Raw genomic sequence first — 21,690 nt, forward strand, 5'->3', positions numbered from 1 at the left:
CATCTCGGGGAATCCATCTTGTCCAAAAAAAAACTTCCAGAGATCATTAAGAAAAATTTCAAAGTTCTGCTGCTCTGCAGTAAGCTCAAAAAACGTATGAATGTAGTCTGGTTCTTATTAAATCAGGTTGTACAAAAAACAATCGTTGAAATCACAAAATAATAACTTTTATAACGTCTTTCTGACCTGCTGAATCTCTGCTGCACACATGCTCCGAACGTACCCCGCAGGAAGAAAAAAAAGCCTTAAAGGGCAAGCGCTCCTTTTTTGCAGTTAAGGAGAAAAACGTTTTTAACATTTTTTAGGAAATGTATTTGGACTTTTAGACACAACTACACAAGATTTTAACCTTTTTAAGTATCTGTATTGTCATAAATAAACTAACCATGTATTGTTGTTTTTAAAGAAATAATAATATATATCATGAATTAACCATCAGTTTATTTAATACAGTATGACTTCGTATTGATCAAAGTCTTTTATATTTGACTATTTGAAACCTGGGTTACAGAAGCATTATTTCTTTGTCAAGAAACACAACAAGATAATAGTTAAAATGTTTAAAAAATACCTTTCCTCAGACATGTATGCATATCTGCCAGCAAACTGACAGAATATGTGTGGAGAACTTTGAAGTAATAACAATAATAGAAATAAACAAACAAAACAACATAAAAGGACCCAGTACCTTCACAAACATTAAGAGGTGTTTGGAAGAACTAGATAAAGCAATAACTGAGGTGTTTCACTGCTTGATATTTTCAATGAATGTTTACATGTTGTAATCAGCAATTACATAACAACGTAGTAATAGCTTTACTATTACAAGTGTTGTGCTTTCTCTGCATGCACAACACCGGAACCTGCAGTGTGGGAGTGAGAGGGGCAGGGTAACGGCCCCTTTCAGGCGGGGGAGAGGTTTGTCCCTCAAGACTGCTCTCCCTGGCCCTGCCCCTTCTCAACCTTTCCCCGACCCTGCACCCCAACCTGGGACTTGCTGATTGGGCCGGAGCTTCGGGAGCTGCATGCTGGCCTACGGTCCCCACCCCTGGTCATCCCGTTGCTGCTTCCACCTGCCCGCGGTCCCCACCCCTGGTCATCCCGTTGCTGCTTCCACCTGCCTGCTGTGCTGTTGCCGTCCCTGACCCCCAGTCTAGCGCTCGGCAGGAGGGTCCCCCCTTATGAGCCAGGTCCTGCTCAAGGTTTCTTCCCTCCTAAAGGGGAGTTTTTCTTGCCACTGTTTGGCTTAAGGTTTTTCTCCCACTAGGGGGAGTTTTTACCTGCCATTGTTTATGTAATAATTGCTCGGGGGTTTATGTTCTGGGTATGGGTCTCTGGAAAGCATCTAGAGACAACATCTGTTGTATTAGACGCTATATAAATAAAATTGAATTGAATTGAATTTTGTGAATGCGTTGCAAGACTGAAATGTATGTATGTATGTGTGTGTGTGTGTGTGTGTGTGTTATATATATATATATATATATATATATATATATATATATATAACACACACACACACACACACACACACACACACACACACACACACACACACACACACACACACACACACTCGTGTCACTCACTTGTAGCCTACTGCAGTGGATTTTACTCTTTGCTGGTGACTACAATTATTATGTTACTCTTTACAGGAAAGAAAACGTTTAATTAATTATCATACTTGAAACCCATTTAAAGTTTCTATACTTACGTAAACGACACATAATAAACTATCAGTAGATCGAATTGTGAAGTATGCTTGAAACAACTGTGTTACATAGAGTGTGTTACATAATAGTAACACGTTGTTTTCCAAACGCAGCATAATTTCACAATACTCCTGTACATTCTGTTACGAGACGGTCCTTGAACGCCTCAGCAGCGCTGCGCTGTTTTCGCAGATCTCTAACTATCGGGATGCGCGTGAACCCCGTTCACCTCCACGGAGTTTCTGTGTCACTCTCCCCGGTGAACCGCTTAAGTATCTGCACTAGCCCTCGCCGAGGGGAGGGCTGGTTAGGCAGTTACCCTGGTTCATAACAGCAGTCGTTACATCACCGTGTCCCGGCTGGGAAATAACGGCGTAAAGCGACTAACCATTCCCGAATCGACCTAGACTCACCAAGTCTTTAGTATGATTTATTAAGCTGACAAACCCAAACACGACAGCAGCGCTAGCTCGGTTGTTCTTCTGACGGGCTGTCAAAACCCGACGGGTTTCATCGTGCATTGTGAGTAACTCCATTAAGCCTTTCTTTTAAAAAACATTGTATTAAATAGTGTATTTTATCATTAAACACTAACCCAAGTGTGCACAGTGAAGTTGTTTTGGTTGAACATAAAAGGCTGTTTGTCAAACACTTGTCTCTGGCTCGGGCCTAGCCCCGGCAGCTAACCATTTACCATGTTTTTTGATTAACTATGTTGTTTATTTTGTATTTAATAACTGGAACACGCGTGAGTGGTGATAAGTCAGCCACCCTACAATTTAATTTGATTTAAATGAGCCTGCTTCTCTCTCTCGTAGCCAGTAATGTGTGGAGCTGCGCCTCGGCTAAAGCCTGAATTATGGTTCTGCGTTAAATCGACGCAGAGCCTACGCCGTAGGCTCTGCGTCGATTTAACGCAGGACCATAAATCAGACTTAATGCTACACAGCGACGGTGGAGGTTGAAATTATTCTCGTTTTTAAGTTTGTAAATGCAGATTTTGGTGATTATTTTTTTTTTTACCCACAAGTTTAATCTCCTGCAAACCAATCTCCATTACCTGTATGTATTTTAGAGCCGTTCAAAGCATAGACAGTCAGACATTACGTTACGTAAATACATGATTTATGTCGGATTTTTTGTCAGATTAATATACAACAAAAATAACACAAAACAAAATAAACTCTTTACCTCTTTGACAAGTAATGTGATGTAACAGAGCCATAAGCTTACACTTTTTTTTTCTAAATTAATTTATTTTTATGAATGTTTAAAATGCCCTAGTTGTATTTGAGAGCAGCTTATTTCATAATAGTTGTGTTTGTGATGAAGCAGCAGCTCCAATGTTATCTGGGTCACAGCCTCGCCTCGGCCTCGGCCGGCCCTGCAGCGGCTAGCTCCGCTAATGTAGCCGGCCCTCTCTCTGCATGCTCAGCCGCTTTATTTATCTCGTTTTCAGGAGTTTGAGGAGCTAGAAGAGATGTCCTGCTCGTGCACTTCGGCTGCCAGGTTGTTTCTGAACACAGCCCACAGAGGTAAGAGGGGGGAGAGCCGCTTCAGCTGTTGCAGTGCGGACTGCAGCTGAATGACATTGCGCTGTGTGCTGCAGCTCAACTACAGTAGTTTGTTGTGACAGTCATGTCATCACGTCAACAGCAGAGGGAACTTTACTTTAAATGTTGTGTGCCGCAGCTCAACTACAGTAAGAACATTGTATTGATCCTGTAGGAAATTGTTGTGCCAAGGCTTTAATACGGATAACGAGTAATCGCATAAAAACAACAGCAAAGTAATGCATAGAAGAATAACAGAATGGTTTGTTGTGACAGTCATGTCATCATGTCAACAGCAGAGGGAACTTTACTTTAAATGTTGTGTGCTGCAGTTCCATTACAGTAGTTTTAAGATAAGAACATTATATTGATCCTGTAGGAAATTGTTGTGCCAGGGCTTTAATTCAATTCAATTCAGTTTTATTTATATAGCGTCTAATACAACAGATGTTATCTCTAGACGCTTTCCAGAGATCCAGAACATGAACATAAACATGAACATAAACATAAACATAAACCCCCGAGCAATTATTACATAAACAATGGCAGGTAAAAACTCCCATAGTGGGAGAAAAGCCTTAAGCCAAACAGTGGCAAGGAAAACTCTCCTTTAGGTGGGAAGAAACCTTGAGCAGGACCAGGCTCATAAGGGGGGACCCTCCTGCCGAAGGCCAGACTGGGGGAGTCGGGGACGTCAGCAGCACACAGCAGGCTTTAATACGGATAACGAGTAATCACACAAAAACAACAGCAAAGTAATGCATAGAAGAATAACAGAATGGTTTGTTGTGACAGTCATGTCATCATGTCAGCAGCAGAGGGAACTTTAAATGTTGAGTGCTGCAGCTTAACTACAGTAGTTTAGGATAAGAAGTTTATTGATCCTACAGGAAATTGTTGTGCCAGGGCTTTAATTCGGGTAACGAGTAATCACACAAAGACAAAAACAACAAACAGCAACAAAGTAATGCATTGATAAGTAACAGAATAGTTTGTTTAGTTTGTAGTGACAGTCATGTCATCACGTCAACAGCAGAGGGAACTTTACTTTAAATGTTGAATACCTTTAAACAGGCCAGTATTGTTACAACACATATTCTCATGTCCTCTTGGACAATGACAAGTATATGTATGCACTTGAATAAAAAACAGTTGGACTCATGTAGGGATGAGTAAAACAGCCTTTTACATCATACATTCTCCAAGAAACTTTTACACAAGCTTCATTTGCATAAGGACCGACAACAAATCCAAAACATGCGTCTCTTCAGTTAATAAAACTGTAGGTTTAGTTTATGTTGTATTTTTGAGTTGTCAGGGTTTTTAACAAAGTTTTCTCTCCTTCGTGAGACTTATAATGCCTCAGCTACTAAGTATTTCCATCGTCTTTCATTTCCTCACTTGCATATCTCACCTCAATATGGCATCTTCTAACCAAATTGCTCATTTTAATCAAAAATAGGCTTTTTACTGTAATACATGTTTTTAGTTTCTTTAGTTCATCACATTTGAGATGATGTAAGGTTTTGTATTTTTAATTCCACTGTTTGTGAAATATTTACAAATTAACAGATATATTAGACAAATATTCTGCTTAATTTTCACGAGCACTGCTTTTATGAAGTTGTTATTTATGGTAAATGTAAATATTTGTCGTAAAAAATGACTGATTTTGTATATGATTACTATTTGATGATTTTTTTTTTTTTACATCATTTTCCTTGACAATTATGGTTTGAATTGGCTATTTGAATAATATACAATTAAGAATGTACTGTTAACTTAGGACATCAAGTTGCTGTTACAGGTAAAAACAAATGTGTTTGGTGTTGCAGGACTGTCATGCTCCCGAATCCAGCTGTTTTCTCTGAGTCGTCAAGGGTCTCGGGAAACTCATTTTCACCCCAAAGTGTGTGTGAGGTCGTTTTCAGAGACTGCTGTCTGTTATGCAGCTAAAGATGGGACAACGAGGGATGGTGGAAATGACGGTGGAAAGGTAAACTGTTGAGGGATAGAGTTCCTCTTGTGTCCGTTGTAAATCTGTACACTAAATTGTAAATGAGGCAATGGAACTTCTTCTTCATGTTTTCTAATGGTGTCGTATTTGCACAGAAAAGCATCAGTGAGGGGAAGAGAGCGTCCTCCTCTGGAGGATCAGGCAAAGGTGGAAGCCAGCTGCGCTGCCCTAAATGTGGGGATCCCTGCACACACGTGGAGACCTTTGTATGTGAGTAAACGTGTTTTCTTTTCAACAAGACAGAGGGAAAGTGTACGCATAAACCTCAAGAATCAAGGGCCCACGTGAAGAGGTGTTTTAAATTTAGGACATTTTGGAAACAATTCAGCAACATCTGTTTTTTTTTTTTTTCACTTAGTAGACTCTCTGGAGTCAATAAAAGGGTAATTAACGAGTGTGCAGGCTAGGATAGTGGTGATAGAATAAAATGGTTTATAGATGGTCGTAAATACTGCCCCAAAAGTCGAACAAATAAAACTATAAAAGATAAAGTGTGCTTCTGTTATCTCAGACGGCAGACTGAATAAACAAAAGTATGCAAACACCATTTAAAGTAGAACATCACAATCAATCATGACGAGCGGTTTGGACTTGGCGGTACCCACAGACATGTTGGTATTTGTTTTGTGCATATTTTCAGCCTTGTGGTGCAACATCAACACTGACTTGATCAGAGTTTACAGTTAACCCAGGTTGGTGTCAGATTCACGGGCTGATTTAGTTATTTTTGTTGGTTTCTTGTGGGCCAGAGTTGAACTTTATTTTCTTTTAATGACACAACTGAACATACAGTGAGCTGAACGTTAATCAATAATGAAACTGCAACTGTTTTTCTACTCTATTTCCTTCATGCACATGCACCTCACCATTCATTATACTTAAAATCATAATCTGTTTATATAAGGTTTCTGTAAAATAGTTTATTCAGATTTGTTAAAATGAAAAAATAAGTGAAATATCAGGATCAGAGTTTAGTTTCACTCTTGTGTTTCACATCAGTCCTCTTCTAAAGAGCATTAAGCTCTTTTAGGACATTACATTTTCCTAATTTGGGCCATAACATTGTAATACCAAACTATTTAAAGTCTTCAGGCTTGAAATTCACTTTATACTTCCCTATAAATTACACTAACGAACGCAACGGCAGCATTAACTCTTGTGTTGTTAAAGTTGGTCTGAAACAGGTTTTCTGTGTTCTGTGTGTTATTCTTTTGTAGCATCAACACGATTCGTCAAATGCGAGAAGTGCCATCACTTTTTCGTGGTCCTATCTGAAACTGACTCTAAAAAAGGGTTAAACAAGGAGGCCGAATCTGCTGCGGAGGCAGTGAAACTGGCGTTCGCCCAGAAACCTCCTCCTCCACCCAAGAAGGTAACGACAAGAAGAAGGAAGCACTTTTTTCAAAACATTTTGTTGAAGTTTAACACAACAATGATTTTGTTTTACTTTGTTTTTTCAGATTTATGCCTATTTGGATAAATATGTTGTTGGCCAGTCCTATGCAAAAAAAGTCTTGGCGGTTGCGGTGTACAATCACTACAAGCGCATCTACAACAACATCCCCGCAGGGAGTCGGCCCCAGGTGGAGGTGGAGAAACAGCCTTCTCTTACGCCTCGTGGTCAGTGCATCTCTTTTCTAAAGACATGGATCCATCATTCCTCACTAGTTCAACTAGGGCATCTTTCCTTAGTGTTAGTGCAGTTCTTATGTTGCACAGAAGCAGAACAGGCTACTGTTGAAGTCTGTGGTGCCCCAGAAAGTCCTGTTTCCTCTATTTGGAGTCAGACCTGTTTTACTACGACACTCTGCTCGCTTAGTGGCTCATTTGCCTTTCTGTGTCAGTGCAGCCTGTTATACCAGTGCAACAGTTTCTTTTTTTTTAACTTCAAAATTGAATTTTATTGGTGTAAGTAAAAACTTTATCCAAAATAACGGATTTTCATGCTTTAACTACATAGTCCCCTAAAGTATTTTAGCACAGGCGATTGCTCTTTCCGATAATCTCAGTTTTAAAAAGAAAACTCCCGCACACCTTCTTCTCACCGTACTCGTGTTTATTGGGCCAACGTTTCGGTCATAGACCTTTTTCAAGGCATCAAACAGATCGGAACAAGAGCTTGTCTATTATAGGCTGGAAGGCCTATGTGGTCCAATCAGGTGCCGCGACATGATCATTCATAACAAATACCTGAGCAAATTCAAACAAGGTCACATACCGAAGTGTAGTCAGTAAGCATCACCAAAACACAGGGAAAAAGAGACGACACCCACAAAGTGCATGCATCAAATACATCAATCAATGACCATCGAATCCAAAGGTATATTTATTAGAAAGGGAGGATGATTATACCTGTAAAGTGTCAATCTTGGTAGCAATCAATTTAAAATATTTACAGTGAGGGAAGAGAGTCGCACAGCAAAAATCCCATCTAAGTGTTCTGATCTCATACAGTATAAAAAATAGGGAGGATGAATATGCTGTAAAAACACAAAGTACATCAAAACTTATCGTAAAGAGAACATCTTAGAGTCGAGTCAGGAGAGTAAAGTAGGAGTCAGGCCCAGTCTCCTAATCGACCCATTCCCTAGAGAAAGGAAGGGAAAGGAGAACTGGTCAAATTCAACTCTCAAAATGTTTAAAGATATTTAGAAGAGTTGAATAAATATATATATAAATATACACACATTACACAAGTTATACGTATAGATACTGACTCTCGTTATTATTGGGAAGTGTGAGGAAGGAAACTACACATGATAAAAAAACAATCAAATCATACGATACTCTCAGTTTAAAAGACGTCAAAACAACTATTGCCTTGCCGTTCCGTTTTCCTCTTTAATCATAGAATTAGTCCGGTTCCTCTGGACCGGGGTGCAGTACCAACAGATGCAGAAGAGAGGGCCTCTGGATAGGCTTACAACTGATCAGAGAAACAAAGCATGTGACATAGGCAGAGCGACAACCAGACGCAAATCCACAAAAGTTGGGTAGAAACATGGGTAGAAATGTGACTGACTGTTCTCAGTTCACAGCAAAAAATTATTTGTTCCATTTCTGCAACTATGTTTGTTGTCGCACGCACAGTTGCAATTGGTTTGGTACATTCTGTACCGGTGGGGATGTCTGCGATTGAGAAGGGTACCAGGCGAAACTAATCATTGTGCTGCTCAGATGCTGTGGTGTTGCGTTCATGTCATCAAACCTCGAGTCCAGCCTCCCATCCTGTTCTCATCTGAGTCAGGTCCAGGTTGGATCCAATCCAAATGCACAGTTGTCAGTTTTTCTTTCAACACATGCACCCAGTCCCTACACATTGTAAGCATCTCAAAGCAACATGTTGTTGTTAAACTGAGAAGCAGTGGGGGGGGTTGGAGGGGGGGGGTTGTCCAGAGGACTGCTGGGTAATTCCAGCCGTGCTCCGGATATTTTAGATGTCTCCCTCCTTCAGCACACACTGATATGAATGACTGTCATTAGCAGACTTGTGCGGACCGTGATGTTAAAGCAGGGAAACAGCAGCCCTCTAGGACCGGAATCGCCCCACCCTGGTCTAGAGTACGGTGGCTGAGACCCGCCATTGCTGTAAATAAAAGTAACGCTGCAAATAAAAAAACACTGAAAATATAAATAAATCCTGCTGCAAATAAAATAAACGCTGCAAACCAAAATAAACGCAGCTGCAAATAAAAAAACGCTGAAAATATAAAGAAACCCCGCTGCAAATAAAATAAACGCCGCTGCAAATAAAATAAAAAAACCAACGCAAATAAAAAAGCCACAACGGAACACGGAAGTGAATTACCGGGGACAATTTTTGCTGATGCACCAGTGTTTTTTATGTGAGAGGAGAAGAAGAAGACGAAAAAAATTACACATAGCGACGTTGAACACTAACCTTTTCACTTATTTTCTCGTTCGTTGTTCTTCTTATTCCTCGCTCTTCTTATTTCTTCCCTTTCACTTACGTCCTCTTCGTCTTCTTCTTCCCCTCTCACGTAAAAAACACCGGTGCATCAGCAAAAATAGTCCCCGGTAATTCACTTCCGTTGTGGCTTTTTTATTTGCGTCGTTTTTTTTTATTTGCAGCAGCGTTTAATATTTTATTTGTAGCGGGGTTTCTTTATATTTGCAGCGTTTATTTAATTTGCAGCGGCGTTTGTTTTTATTTGCAGCGTTTCTTTAATTTGCAGCAGCGTTTGTTTCTGTTTGCAGCGTTACTTTTATTTTTAGCAATAGCGGGTCTCGGCCACCGTACTAGAGTGATTCAAATCAATAAGGCTTAAATAAAATAAACGTTTAACTCAAATGACAACAGCTCCAGTTGGTGTGTTTTAGTATCAACAGGCTTCAGCTAAAGCATGAAGGTGAATTTCAGCTGTTTATCAGTCAGAAAACCCTCCTTGGACACGTCCACCTGGTATTTTAGCATTGTGATTTGTTCCTAAACATGTTTGTCATAAACTGATGACGGTGGATTGTCAGACTTACACAAAATGAACTCCAAGTCATCATCTGTGCACATTTTGAGTTGGGTCACAAGCCTTTAAAAGTCTTGGACTCTGGCCGCTCTATGGCGCAGTGGGTTAAGCAGCGGCTCATATACTGAGGCTACAGTCCTGCAGCGGTCGCAAATTCGAATCCCGGCCTGCGCACCTTTGCTGCATGTCATCCCCGATCTCTCTCTCTACCCCTTTCATATCTGCAGCTTGAATAAAGGGCCACTAGAGCCCAAAAAAATCTTAAAAAAAAAAAAAAAAAGTCTTGGACTCCTGGGAGACTGATTTTAAAGTGAAATAAATAAACAAGTGAGAATAATCTGAACTCTGTCAACACAGATATTTCATTTACGATTCAGTTAAATGGATATTATAGTCAGTTTTCACACATGTTCTTGACAAGACATTCATACGTATCAGAGGGCGTCTTTATATATGAGCATTTGTTTGTTTCAGGGGACATTCATTTTCTAAGAGCAGGAGAGCTGGGACGGGTCAGAGGTCAGAGATCAGGATCAGAGCTGGGCAAGTTTGACGTCAGCCCTGTCTTATCAGAGAATAATTGTCCTTTAAAGTAATCAAATGTTAAGTTACAGTTTAAAAAAGGAAAGTCTGACCCTAGAAAATATAATTTAAATAAAAACTTTTGCTAAGTTCTATTTCCCCACACGTAAAAAGTGTTTGTCCTCCAAACCTCCGAATCAGAAATATAAATGTGATGATTGTAACTGACGAGCATGTGTCTTCAGATGTCATGAACTTAATCCTCATTACCCACAGATTTAAATGTATAACAAATATCTATTTGTATATTTAGATAAATGATCTTAATTTACATAAATACCTGTGCCCTAAATCATAACACAAGCATGTCTTTGATCTTAATCTGCATTATTTGGCATTTGTTCAATTATCCCTATCTGGATGATCATTGCAATTGTACCAAATTTCTTCTAGTGGCTGTATTGATAACGTGGTAGTGGTAATGATAATGATAATATTGATTTAAGTACTTTGATCCCCTTCTTGTAGAGCTAGAGATGAGAAGACGAGAGGATGAATACAGATTCACAAGTAAGTGACTGACCTCTTCGCTGCTATCTGCCTGACCTGCTTCCTCTTATCACCAACTACAAGTCACAACACTTGATCAGCCGTTTTCGTCGTTGCACAAATGCCAAAGTGTACAGATCGCAGCGACTCCTCTTTTTCAGTGAGGTGTTTGTTTTTAAATGACATGCGTAATGTCAGGCCTTCTCTAAAGAATTCAACTATGAATCCGTTGACCCGTTAAAATCCTTCAAGACGCTTCAGGTGATGCTCATAGCGTTTTTCAGCGTTGATTAATTATCATCATCTTTTTTATTGTTTGTTAAAATAATCTTTAGAAAAGGATGCAATACAATCGATTGTGACAATGTTGGACTTGCTAGTGGTGATATACAGGTAAGCATTTGTAGTGCCGGTGGCCAGCTGATCTGTCACAAGAGCCTTTCTGCGCGGCCCGACCTGAAAAAAAAAAAAATACCTGTCAATCATCCACCGACACCTGACCTGGCTCATTTTGCGAGATTGCCCTAATCATGTGACACTTTTACGATCCCATTTTCTCCGGGTATTTTTCTTCTCTCCCCATCACCGTGCTTCTTATAGGTCAGCTGTCCATCAAGGTACTTTTTGTAGGACTGTTTTTAGCGATAACTGGAAGTCAAAGTATTGGAGAAGTTGCAGCTTCTCCTCTTTGTTGTGATGCTAGCCTGACAGCCTATGGTATGAGCTGTGTTTGCACATTTACAGCTTTGTTGGAATGTTTTTTGCTCTTTTTCATGTCACTTATCTACCCAGGATCCCTCACACTGGGATATTCTATCTATTCAGCTCACTCGGCCCACAAGACCTTTTGGTTATGGGTCAGTTTGACTGACTGGACACACTGGGAAAAAAAAGAAAGAAGGCAGCTTTGTGACCTATATTTAGACCCCTTACTATTTTCAGTCGTCCTCATTTAGAAAATCCTCCCCGACTCTCACCGGGGCGCACATATTTATAGCTCTTACATGGAAGCTGTTACTGAGCTAAAAGAGACTCACAACAGTCGTTTGTCACAACTGCTCGTCTTGCTTTTGGGCTACGAGGCTAATTGTGTTTGACTTGTGTTTGCAGAGCTGCTGCAGATAGCAGGCATCAGTCCTCATGGAAACGCTCTCGGAGCATCCATGCAGCAGCAGGCCAGTCAGCAGGCTCCTCAGGAGAAGCGGGGCGGGGAGGTCCTGGATTCCACACACGCTGAAATCAAACTGGAGAAGAGCAACATCATACTTCTGGGTCCAACTGGGTCAGGTTAGTGTTTGCTTAACAAATCCCTACACCTTCCCTAAACAGTCCTGGATGTACCTGGAAGGTTGTTTCACCACCGGTCACTTCTCACTTTCTCAGGAAAAACACTGTTGGCGCAGACGCTGGCACGATGTCTGGATGTTCCTTTTGCAATTTGCGATTGCACAACTCTCACTCAGGCTGGATACGTGGGAGAAGACATCGAGTCAGTGATTGCCAAACTTCTCCAGGATGCCAACTACTCAGTGGATAAGGCTCAGCAAGGTGGGTTGAGGGGCTAAATTTAACACCGGGGTCGTTTCCAGTATCAACGCATGTTAAGTAACATCCCGGCTCTTCTACAAGAGCAGACGCATTCAAACGAGCCTGTGTGTTACACAACCATGCGCTCATTTCCTCCCTCACTATACCTTTTATACATGAACACACAACAGTGGTGATATGAGGACCTGCCTCTCCGCAACCTTCCTGCAATACTTGAGTCCAGCGCGTCGCTCGTACTTCTGTTTACAGATTTCTCTGCAAGTGCACAACGCCTGCCGTTAGCCTGCCGTTAGCCTGCCGTCTCCGCTGGTTTCCTTCACAGCGCCACTATCAGGCCCGGCTTGTATTTGACAGCGTCTTCAGGCCCGTTGAGTCCCCCTCATATGGACAACCACGTTTACTGAGGCGTTTCCGTCTTTACGAAGAACGTTTTGTCTTCGTATGGATGCAGGAGGAGTACTGAGATGTGTAACACCCCTGTTGTCCCGTCCTCTGTCTGCGCAGGTATTGTGTTCCTGGACGAGGTGGACAAGATCGGCAGCGTGCCAGGAATCCACCAGCTCAGAGATGTGGGTGGAGAGGGAGTCCAGCAGGTCAGTGTTCATGCAGAGCTACTCAGAGTGAAAACTTTTCTGCAGCACGTCATTGATTTATTTTTGCTTATTCCGTTTCTCGTCCAGGGTTTGCTGAAACTCCTGGAGGGTACAATTGTCAACGTTCCTGAGAAAAACTCCAGGAAACTCAGGGGTGAAACGGTCCAAGTGGACACAACAAACATCTTGTTTGTTGCATCAGGCGCCTTCAACGGCCTTGATAGGATCATAAGCAGAAGAAAGAATGAGAAGGTGAGGCAGAGCCTGCTCGTACGTACGGCGTAGCAGCAGGTCTTTAACTCGGACTCATCCCTGCACGTCCTGTCTCTCCAGTATCTGGGTTTTGGAACCCCCTCTAACCTGGGGAAAGGGCGCCGTGCAGCCGCCGCCGCAGACCTGGCCAACAGCAGCGGTGAGACGGACACGGTGGCGGAGATCGAGGAGAAGGACCGGCTGCTGAAGCACGTCGAAGCCCGGGACCTGATCGAGTTCGGGATGATCCCGGAGTTCGTCGGCCGTCTTCCCGTCGTGGTACCTCTGCACAGCCTGGACGAAGACACGCTGGTCCGCATCCTGACTGAACCACGCAACGCCGTGGTGCCCCAGTACCAGGCCCTGTTCAGCATGGACAAAGTAAGGGTCCAGAAAAACCCCGGCGCGGTGGGGGAGGGGTCCCAGCGTTTACACCTTCATAGGATATGTGTCCATGGGTATCGTTTGTTTGGACCCGTAGACTTGAAATTAATATTTGGTGCTTTTTTTTTTTTGTTTTTTCTTTAAATTTCAGTGTGAACTCAATGTGACCCAAGATGCCTTGAGAGCCATCGCCAGAATGGCGTTGGAGAGGAAGACTGGAGCTCGTGGGCTCAGATCCATTATGGTTTGTTACATATCAGACTTTTTAAATTGCTCTTCTTACTTTTTTGTATTTTATGATAGTAATAAAAATGTCCCCCGATGTAGGAAAAACTGCTCCTGGAGCCCATGTTTGAGGTGCCGCATTCAGATATCATGGCTGTTGAACTGAGCAAAGATGTCGTCCAGGGGAAGTCACAGGCCAGATACATCAGGTCAGCATCTCCCTCTTCACGTACCAAGGTTTTATATATCTGGAAATGTAAAAAAAAAAGTACAGTCCTCATGTCTCTAAATGAGGTTAACCCTTTATAGGGCAGTCAGACTGATACTGGAAACCTATTAACATTATCACATTTCTCTGTAATAACCATAAACGTAGTTCTGCTGAAATTACCAAGCAACGCCACACAAGAACCTGTGGCATATTACGCTGTTGTTTATGTAAGGAAAAGCTAAAATGCTAAATCAGTGAGTGAAAAACAAAGTTTGCTCTCATTATTAAGATTTTCAGGAGTTTTTCTAACACCGTGAAAAGGGAAAAGGATATCAGCAGTAGGGGTGTAACAATATATCGTGCCACGAAATTTCACGATACAAAAATGTCACGATACGTGTCGTGGAGGTGACAAACTCTATCACGATATTGGGTTATTAATATTAATCTATTGTGTTGACTAGTAACGTGCATCCGACCACGCGTGCCGACTAGGCATGGGACGATATGAAAATTTCATATCACGATATTAGTGGACAAAAATATCACGATTACGATATTATCACGATATTAGCGTGTCGCTTATAAAATTCTTAAACTGCAAGGAAAAACACTAACCGTGGATCCACTGGTTCCTTCAGAACATTTATTCTCAAATCATTCTCAACACAGTGACACTTGAGGTAGAGAACAAATAGTGTACTGTAAATGTTATGCATTACAAAGTGTAAACTATAGTACCGGTACTTATTTGAACTTTCTTTTTTTGTAAGAAAATACTTCCCTGAGAGTTGAAATAAATAAGTGACAAATAGAAATAAAATGACAAAGTAGAGCCAAATGCACACTGATTGTATTACTCTCTGAAACTTTAACAGTGGCTGGCTGCCTGCTACTTAGTACGGCTCTCTGGAAAAATAATAAAATAAAGGCACTGCTCTGTAGTATACAAAACAAAAGCTGCATGGCCAACACAAAGATTGAGTGAAAATAAAGTGCCACTGTAGTCAAATGCACACGGATTGTACTACTCTCTGAAAAAATATTAAATAAATAATAATAATAAATAATATTAATAAAATACATGAAAAAAAATAACACTGGCTTCTACCTGGCTGGTAGCCTTGTGTGACAAAAAAAAATAAAAATTTGGCGATAATTACAGTACCCCACGATAACGTTATCGCGGCCGTTTTTTATCGCGATATACGATAATATCGTATATCGCCCCATGCCTAGTGCCGACCGCGCCTCAACCCGCGGACCATAATTTTACTCCACTCAGAAGAAACTAGTACCGTTTTGCGGTCCTGATCACGGGACTCTTGGGGGTTTTGAGCTCTGAACTTTTACTTATGTAAGGCTGGTGTAGAGTTAAGCCTTACCTTATTAAATTAAACCTTTTTGGGGTCGTGAGTAGGATAAACACGGGGACAACTTCTGCTGAGTTCCAGTGTACTTTAATGTCCCTCAACAGTGTAGGATTTTAGAACATCAACACAGCACCTAGTGCCGTACTGTGGCGTATCACTCCGCCCAATCTAAAACAGACTAATCACTACAGATAAACTGACTAGTGTCATTATAGTCCCTGATTTACATCAGAATATAAAGAATATATTTATAAAATAATGAACCCTGAATTACCAAAATAACCTTCTTAACAAAAATAAATCTCCTCTTACACTTATAAGGTGAGCATGAATCAATCTTTTTTATGATGTAAAATTGTATGTATTTATTTACTTTTATTTATTTAATTTTAGTTGTTAAATTTCTGGAAAAGAAAAAAGTCAAATCATACATGAGAGAAACTATTCAGTTTGTGGCAAAATATTTGTACTTGTATGAAACTGAAGATGCATAATGCAAACCTGACATTTACTTTTAGTTCAGTTTGTGGAAAATGGTTGGCCTGGCTTTCTCTTTAAAACTTAAACAGTTATAAAGCATTACAAACTGTAACAATAGGGCAAACACACAGCATTGTTTTGTATTTTGTGTCTTTCAAATTAAAGACAATTTTTTCCAGTCATATATTCCTCATTCAAGGATTTAAAAAAATGCTGCTATATCGTATCGTTATCGTGACCTCAATATCTTGTATCGTACCGTATCATGAGATTAGTGTATCGTTACACCCCTAATCAGCAGTGATCTTTGAGAAGCAACTCCTGCTGTCTAACAAAAAACTCCACCTCATACTCCCTGGGCCTCAGTTACCGTGTTGATTAATAGACATTTAGACGCACCATCTTAGTCCTGAGTGAGGTGATTCTGCCCTCGGTCTAAAAGACGTGTTTGAGCTGAAAAGGGGCAGACCTTCTTTTTCATGACTGCGTAGGAGAGATTTTTGAAACCTGGCTGTCTGAGTGTCCGTAGTCATGTGGTCTGAGACTTGAACCGTCGCTTCTGTTTGACTTTCAGAGCCCCGGCGAAAGAAGCGGCCGAAGAGGAGTACGACTCCGGCATCGAGGAGGAAAACTGGCCTCGGCAGGCAGACGCTGCTAACAACTGAACCTCGCGACACGTCTCACCAGAAGTCTACGCCGCCTGAACCGTTAGATTACCGGGAACCCTTTTTGGATACCATTTTTGGTATAAAGTATTTTATTATAGCGTCTGACAGATAAAGTGAGGACATCCGGGAAGGGCTTTTCATGGTTAGGAGAGAGTAACAACCTTCGGGTCCCTTGCACCGTGAGATTTCTCTGGTGGTGCACTCCCACTGTGGACCTTTATGACATATTTCAATCTCTGAGGATTGTTAACATTTTATCTATATAAAGATAATGCAATTTTATTCATAAAAAAAAAAGGTATTTGTAGTTAGTTTTCTCTCTTTTGTGGTTATGGGCTGCGATGGAAAGGGAAACAAGAGGAAATTGTGGGATCATACCGTACACTTGAAAACGAGGGGTGCTGAAGAGACGCGATGTGACCATGTGAAGAGATGCCCTCCGTCGCCAGGGCAACATATTCCACGAGCACATCGATATTTTGATGTTTCCTTCTTTACCGCCGTTGTAATAACGGCGCACACAGTGAAATCGGTTGTAAATGTTTAGCTACACTGCACAGGTAGCATTCCTAAGCAGTTTGTATGACATGACCTCTAATCAGGAGTAAAACACACCAGCAAACCAATCAGCAGGTGAGGAGGAAGGTAGTGACCTTTTAAACGGCCAGAACGGTTATTTTAGTGTCCGGCTCTTTCTTTTAGTCCACTCTTTAGATATGTTCACTTGTATCTGAGGATCAGAGGGCTGCGTCCCGGCTAGCTACACCTACTAACTGTCAGGTGGTGATGAAATACCCCCCTTTTCTTTTAGCTATGTTTCCTAGTAGCTGTATTATTTAAAAGAAATGAATCCCCATAAATTGGATATTTAACTTTAGTTTTCCATGTTCAAACAGCCGTTTCTGTTGAACGGGGCTTCTCCTGAAACATATTTTATTTCCTGCGCAGTGTCACGTCACCTTCAGTGTTTTACCCCCCCCTCAGTACAGGTGTGTCATCCAGGCTGGGCTAAGACGCGCCCCGCCCAACCTCGCTGCTGTGCTCCTTCAGTTGCTGATTGTGTCGGAAAATTAGATAAAACTCAATTTGTTCTACCTGCTTTTAAGTTTCTTTATTAAAATTTCAAACTGCCTTTCTATTATCAGAGGTCTGTTACAGGAACCTGTAGACGCCCCACCACCTTCTAATGCTTGTGAAATTAAAACTTATTGTGATTGTTTAAATATATAAATAAATGTATATCTGTATAAACCTGTGTTTTCTTTGTTTGCCTGTTGACATGCACACGGAGCAGGATCTGAGTAGATTAAAGGTTTCTACGAACACAGACATCACTACCATTAATCCTCCCTCCGCATTTACGCAACCGTTAATCTCTGTAAAGTATCCACTGTTATTCGTCTCGTGACACCTCAGCATTTTCCTAATCCCTTCTCCAGTCTACGTGGAAATGACAATGAAAAACAGACCGACATAAACGTGACTGTTATTAAAAAATTAAAACAAAAAGGGAAGAGAAACCCACAACAGATGATTAGAAGAATATTGAAGAAAAGCTTGATAAAATGTTTGTTCATAGTAATGAAAGAATGAAACACTGAATATAGTTACGGTATGTTGAAATATGTTATATCAACATATGTAATATCAACACTTAAATACGTAAAATAATAATCTTGCACGTGTTAAGAATATTAAGAAGTCTTATTTGTAAGGGACGTGCGTGCGCTGGATTACACTGTCTGATTGTAGACGCACCGTCTGTGACGTCACAGGCTTACAGATGAAGAGGATCATATCGCAAGTTGATGTTTGTGTCATTTGTTTACTCCACACCTCACCGGTTCAGAGGACAAAGGCTGCCTGAGGTAAGAAATGATGCACCCTGACAAAGTTGCTTTTGTCTAGAAACTCCGATTTCAGTTGTACTTTGCTGAGCATTTAAATGGCGTCCCGCAGTGACAGAAGCTCGTTATTCTGCTGTTGCAGGTTGGTTGTCAAAGTCCTTCAGTGGTGATGAACGTGTTGGAGGACGTGGAGTTTCAGACCCCCGTAGGGCCACTGGGGGTCCCAGAAAAGGTCCCGGCGGCTCCAGACGTGGCTCAACTGGACTGCCAAAAGATACTGCAGGAAACCGAGGTCCATCTTTCATTCAGCTTTAATTCCAGGACTTGTTTGCATGTGGAGACTCATCCAGTTTCTGATCAGTTTCTGTCAGATGTTTTTTTTTTCTTTACGCTTTGAGTACTGGACCACAAGGGCAGCTTCATGTCACTTTGGACTGGATTGTCACAAATAGTTTAAAAAATGAAAAGATGGCTGGCTGAAGCACACTGGGCAGCTTCTGGTTCATTATGTCAACATAGCTTATTGACACCAGCACTACCATAGTTGATGTTAGTTGTATATTAACATAGTAAAGTAATAGTAATATGAGTTTATGTACATGGGTGGCAGTGGTCTGGATGATGAGGTGGTAATCTTCCAGTTGGAAGACTGGACCCCAAAGTACTGACACCTAGTACATTACTTTCAATATGCACATTGATGTGTGACTGGTGCTGTGTATGTGATTTAAATCACTTTATAGAGCCCAGAGAGTGTTGAGAAATATACACAAGTGACTATGTACCAGTGTGGACTCTCCTGCTGTGGAAAAGGCCTAAAGATGTAAAATCTTTAGGCCTTAAAATCTGTTTTCTTTCCTTTTTCTGCAGTATGGATTCAATCTGGAGAGATGGATTTTAAGTCGGTATCAGCCGGCCGCATCCTGCCCACCGTACTGGCAGATGTTTAGCAGCCCTCGGGGGAGTCGCATCCACAGCCCTCAGGGGAGTCGCATCCACAGCCCTCAGGGGAGTCGCATCCACAGCCCTCAGGGGAGTCGCATCCACAGCCCTCAGGGGAGTCGCATCCACAGCCCTCAGGGGAGTCGCATCCACAGGAGCAGCGACCTGTGGACCCCCGGACCTCGGCCTCGCAGCCACAGCCTGACTTCTGCAGACACCTGCAAGCTGCACCACCGCACCGTCAAGTTCCTATTATCCGACTCAGATGAAGAGGATGGTTACTGCGAGGCCAATGCAAGGTCCTCCGTCAAGGTTGCACCTCACTGTGTCAACTGCAGAGAGCGGCCCCGGAGCGCTGCGCCCAGAGACCCCGTCTCCAGGATTAAAGACATGCACTTTGGTCATCCGACTCACCGCTCCAGGTCCAACTCGACTGAGAGGCTCTCGGGCCACAGACCCACTTCTTGTCTCCCAGATTGGAGACCGCCGCTGCGCGTTCTGGACCAGCACCGGTCACAGCAGGCCAGTCCGCTCCCCGACCGCCAGAAGAACGGCAAGAAGAGGCAGCGCACGCTGGGCTCGGTGGGCAGGAAGTACTCCCTAAACACGCCCCCTGCTGGTGTTTCTCCAGCAAAGCTGCAGCAGCGGCCCTCCTCTGCAGGGCCCGCTGTCAAAAATCGCAGGAAAAAGGTCACTTTCTTTGAGACGAGCATGCAGCATTTCACTTTTGTTAAGTATCTGCATTTTTACGGTCTGGTTTCCTCATCAGGTCTTGAGGAGCACCGGCTCCAGTGGAGTTTTTCTCGACTCTACAGCAGAGCTCCTGACAGCCCTCACCCGGGAGGAGAGGGAGCTGCTAGAAACCATCACTGCGAAAGGTTATTCGCTGCGCACGGCTATTCTAGCGCTGCAGAAGACAGGCTACCAGAGCCCAGAGAAGGTAGGGTCCCAGTCAGCTGACGACCTAACAAACCCCAACATTTGATTTGAGAAATCTTCTTAATCTGTGATGTAACATATGTATGGATACACAGGTCCAGAGGTATTAGACAATGAGAGTTTAAGGATTTTGGCTTAAACACCACAACGGATGGGAGTGAAGACACTGAGCATTCATTTAAGAGGTTAAAGATGCATCCTCAGAAGTTTGGTAAATTCCCTTGTTGCTTCAAGGAAAAGAAATTTAAAAAAATTAAAAAAAAAAACCACACCATTAGAGCTATCAAAAACTTAAATCAACAGTTTGGGACGTTCTTAAAAAGACAGCAAAAGGCCTGAAAGACAACAGCTGATTGCAGGAAGGGTAAACGGTTTACATCAAGGTGTAAAACCCCGGTAACATTCAAGGACATGACCGCTAGATTAGACGAGGTCAGGAAAAAAATAAAATAAAAGCCTCCATGTTCTGAAACTCAGAATGATGGCAAAGCAACTGGTGATCCTAAGACCACGTGATGCGCATGGCTGCCGGCGGGTCGGGCTCACTGGTGTTGGATGCGACAGGAGCAGCCCGATGAATGACACAAATTTGTTCATATTCAGGACACCACTGCTGAGGGAAGATGGATGATAACGGGAAACTTATCTAAAATTAGAGTTTTAACGTTTAAGAAAAGGAATATTCAGATGTCTGAGCTCAACCCAACAGCAGGATTTTACGTCGCTGAAGGTCACTGCAGATCAGTCACCTTTGACCCCTGTAAGCGGAGACACTTTGCTTGAAACGACAAATTCCTACATGCTGTTTAAAAAAGGTAAAACCCTAAAACCTCATTGTCCAGATACGCCTGGACCCAACTGTCTTGACACCAAGACTGGCATCAAGGACATGTATTCATGATCATCACAGACCAACGGGAGCATGTAACCTGCAGTTCAGGCTTCATCACTGCATTTCCCCCGTTAGGTTCTGAAGTACCTGGTTTCCAGCGACCGCCTCTGTCAGCTGGGTTATGATGAAATACAGGTGGAGGAAGCTTTGGAAATGTTTCAAAACTGCGAGAGCAAGGTGAGTCCAGCTTGTTCAAGCAACCGCACCCTTGGTTCGCCATCCTGATTCGTATTACTAACACTTGATACGTGTTTCAGGCTGCCGAGTTCCTGCACCTGCTGACACAGTTTAACGAGATGGGTTTCCAGCAGAGCGCAATCAAAGAAGTCCTGCTTGTTCATGAAAACCACCGGGAACGGGCCCTTGAGGAGCTCATGACGCGGATGGCTTAGAGAAGCCCCCCCCCCCCCCCACGTAAGAGAGATGGATTCAACACTAAACATGTGCTGCCTTCTGACTTGGATTCACTTGATGTTAAAAATGAAAGATCAAAAATGTT

At 42.2% G+C, this 21,690-nt stretch overlaps 2 protein-coding genes across 5 annotated transcripts; both read left to right on the plus strand.

Moving 5' to 3' along the window:
* The first annotated feature begins 1,974 nt into the window (after positions 1 to 1,974).
* Positions 1,975 to 17,822, plus strand: clpxb (caseinolytic mitochondrial matrix peptidase chaperone subunit Xb). Of its 3 annotated transcripts, XM_061721671.1 has the most exons (16): positions 1,975 to 2,234; positions 3,172 to 3,247; positions 5,101 to 5,261; positions 5,378 to 5,492; positions 6,500 to 6,654; positions 6,743 to 6,902; positions 10,241 to 10,309; positions 10,817 to 10,858; positions 11,948 to 12,124; positions 12,221 to 12,385; positions 12,890 to 12,978; positions 13,066 to 13,230; positions 13,312 to 13,611; positions 13,766 to 13,858; positions 13,942 to 14,048; positions 16,478 to 17,822. In XM_061721671.1, the coding sequence occupies exons 2-16, from the start codon at positions 3,193 to 3,195 to the stop codon at positions 16,566 to 16,568; spliced, it is 1,944 nt and encodes a 647-aa protein (XP_061577655.1). In that variant the 5' UTR covers positions 1,975 to 2,234; positions 3,172 to 3,192; the 3' UTR covers positions 16,569 to 17,822. The 3 variants fall into 3 exon arrangements, with proteins under 3 accessions (XP_061577655.1, XP_061577656.1, XP_061577657.1); XM_061721672.1 differs by lacking the exon at positions 10,241 to 10,309 and having other exon boundaries at positions 1,977 to 2,234; XM_061721673.1 differs by lacking the exons at positions 10,241 to 10,309; positions 10,817 to 10,858 and having other exon boundaries at positions 1,977 to 2,234.
* Positions 17,823 to 18,338: 516 nt separating this feature from the next.
* LOC133444139 (ubiquitin-associated protein 1-like) lies at positions 18,339 to 21,666 on the plus strand. 2 transcript variants are annotated; one of them, XM_061721689.1, is made up of 7 exons: positions 18,339 to 18,439; positions 18,561 to 18,710; positions 19,289 to 19,377; positions 19,498 to 20,050; positions 20,130 to 20,300; positions 21,267 to 21,368; positions 21,449 to 21,666. In XM_061721689.1, the coding sequence occupies exons 1-7, from the start codon at positions 18,380 to 18,382 to the stop codon at positions 21,581 to 21,583; spliced, it is 1,260 nt and encodes a 419-aa protein (XP_061577673.1). In that variant the 5' UTR covers positions 18,339 to 18,379; the 3' UTR covers positions 21,584 to 21,666. The 2 variants fall into 2 exon arrangements, with proteins under 2 accessions (XP_061577673.1, XP_061577672.1); XM_061721688.1 differs by having other exon boundaries at positions 19,289 to 20,050; positions 21,449 to 21,665.
* The last annotated feature ends 24 nt before the right edge of the window (positions 21,667 to 21,690 follow it).

This window comes from Cololabis saira, chromosome 5 (assembly GCF_033807715.1).
Source record: "Cololabis saira isolate AMF1-May2022 chromosome 5, fColSai1.1, whole genome shotgun sequence".
Lineage (NCBI taxonomy): Eukaryota > Metazoa > Chordata > Actinopteri > Beloniformes > Belonidae > Cololabis > Cololabis saira.

Excerpts from the sequence above, each read along its gene's own strand:
- clpxb (XM_061721671.1), top strand. The coding sequence starts at position 3,193 with ATGTCCTGCTCGTGCACTTCGGCTGCCAGGTTGTTTCTGAACACAGCC. Across the intron at positions 5,493-6,499 it reads ACACGTGGAGACCTTTGTAT|CATCAACACGATTCGTCAAA; the intron begins GTGAGTAAACGT and ends ATTCTTTTGTAG. Across the intron at positions 12,386-12,889 it reads AGTGGATAAGGCTCAGCAAG|GTATTGTGTTCCTGGACGAG; the intron begins GTGGGTTGAGGG and ends CTGTCTGCGCAG.
- LOC133444139 (XM_061721688.1), top strand. The coding sequence starts at position 18,380 with ATGTTTGTGTCATTTGTTTACTCCACACCTCACCGGTTCAGAGGACAA. Across the intron at positions 18,440-18,560 it reads GAGGACAAAGGCTGCCTGAG|GTTGGTTGTCAAAGTCCTTC; the intron begins GTAAGAAATGAT and ends CTGCTGTTGCAG. Across the intron at positions 21,369-21,448 it reads TTCAAAACTGCGAGAGCAAG|GCTGCCGAGTTCCTGCACCT; the intron begins GTGAGTCCAGCT and ends TACGTGTTTCAG.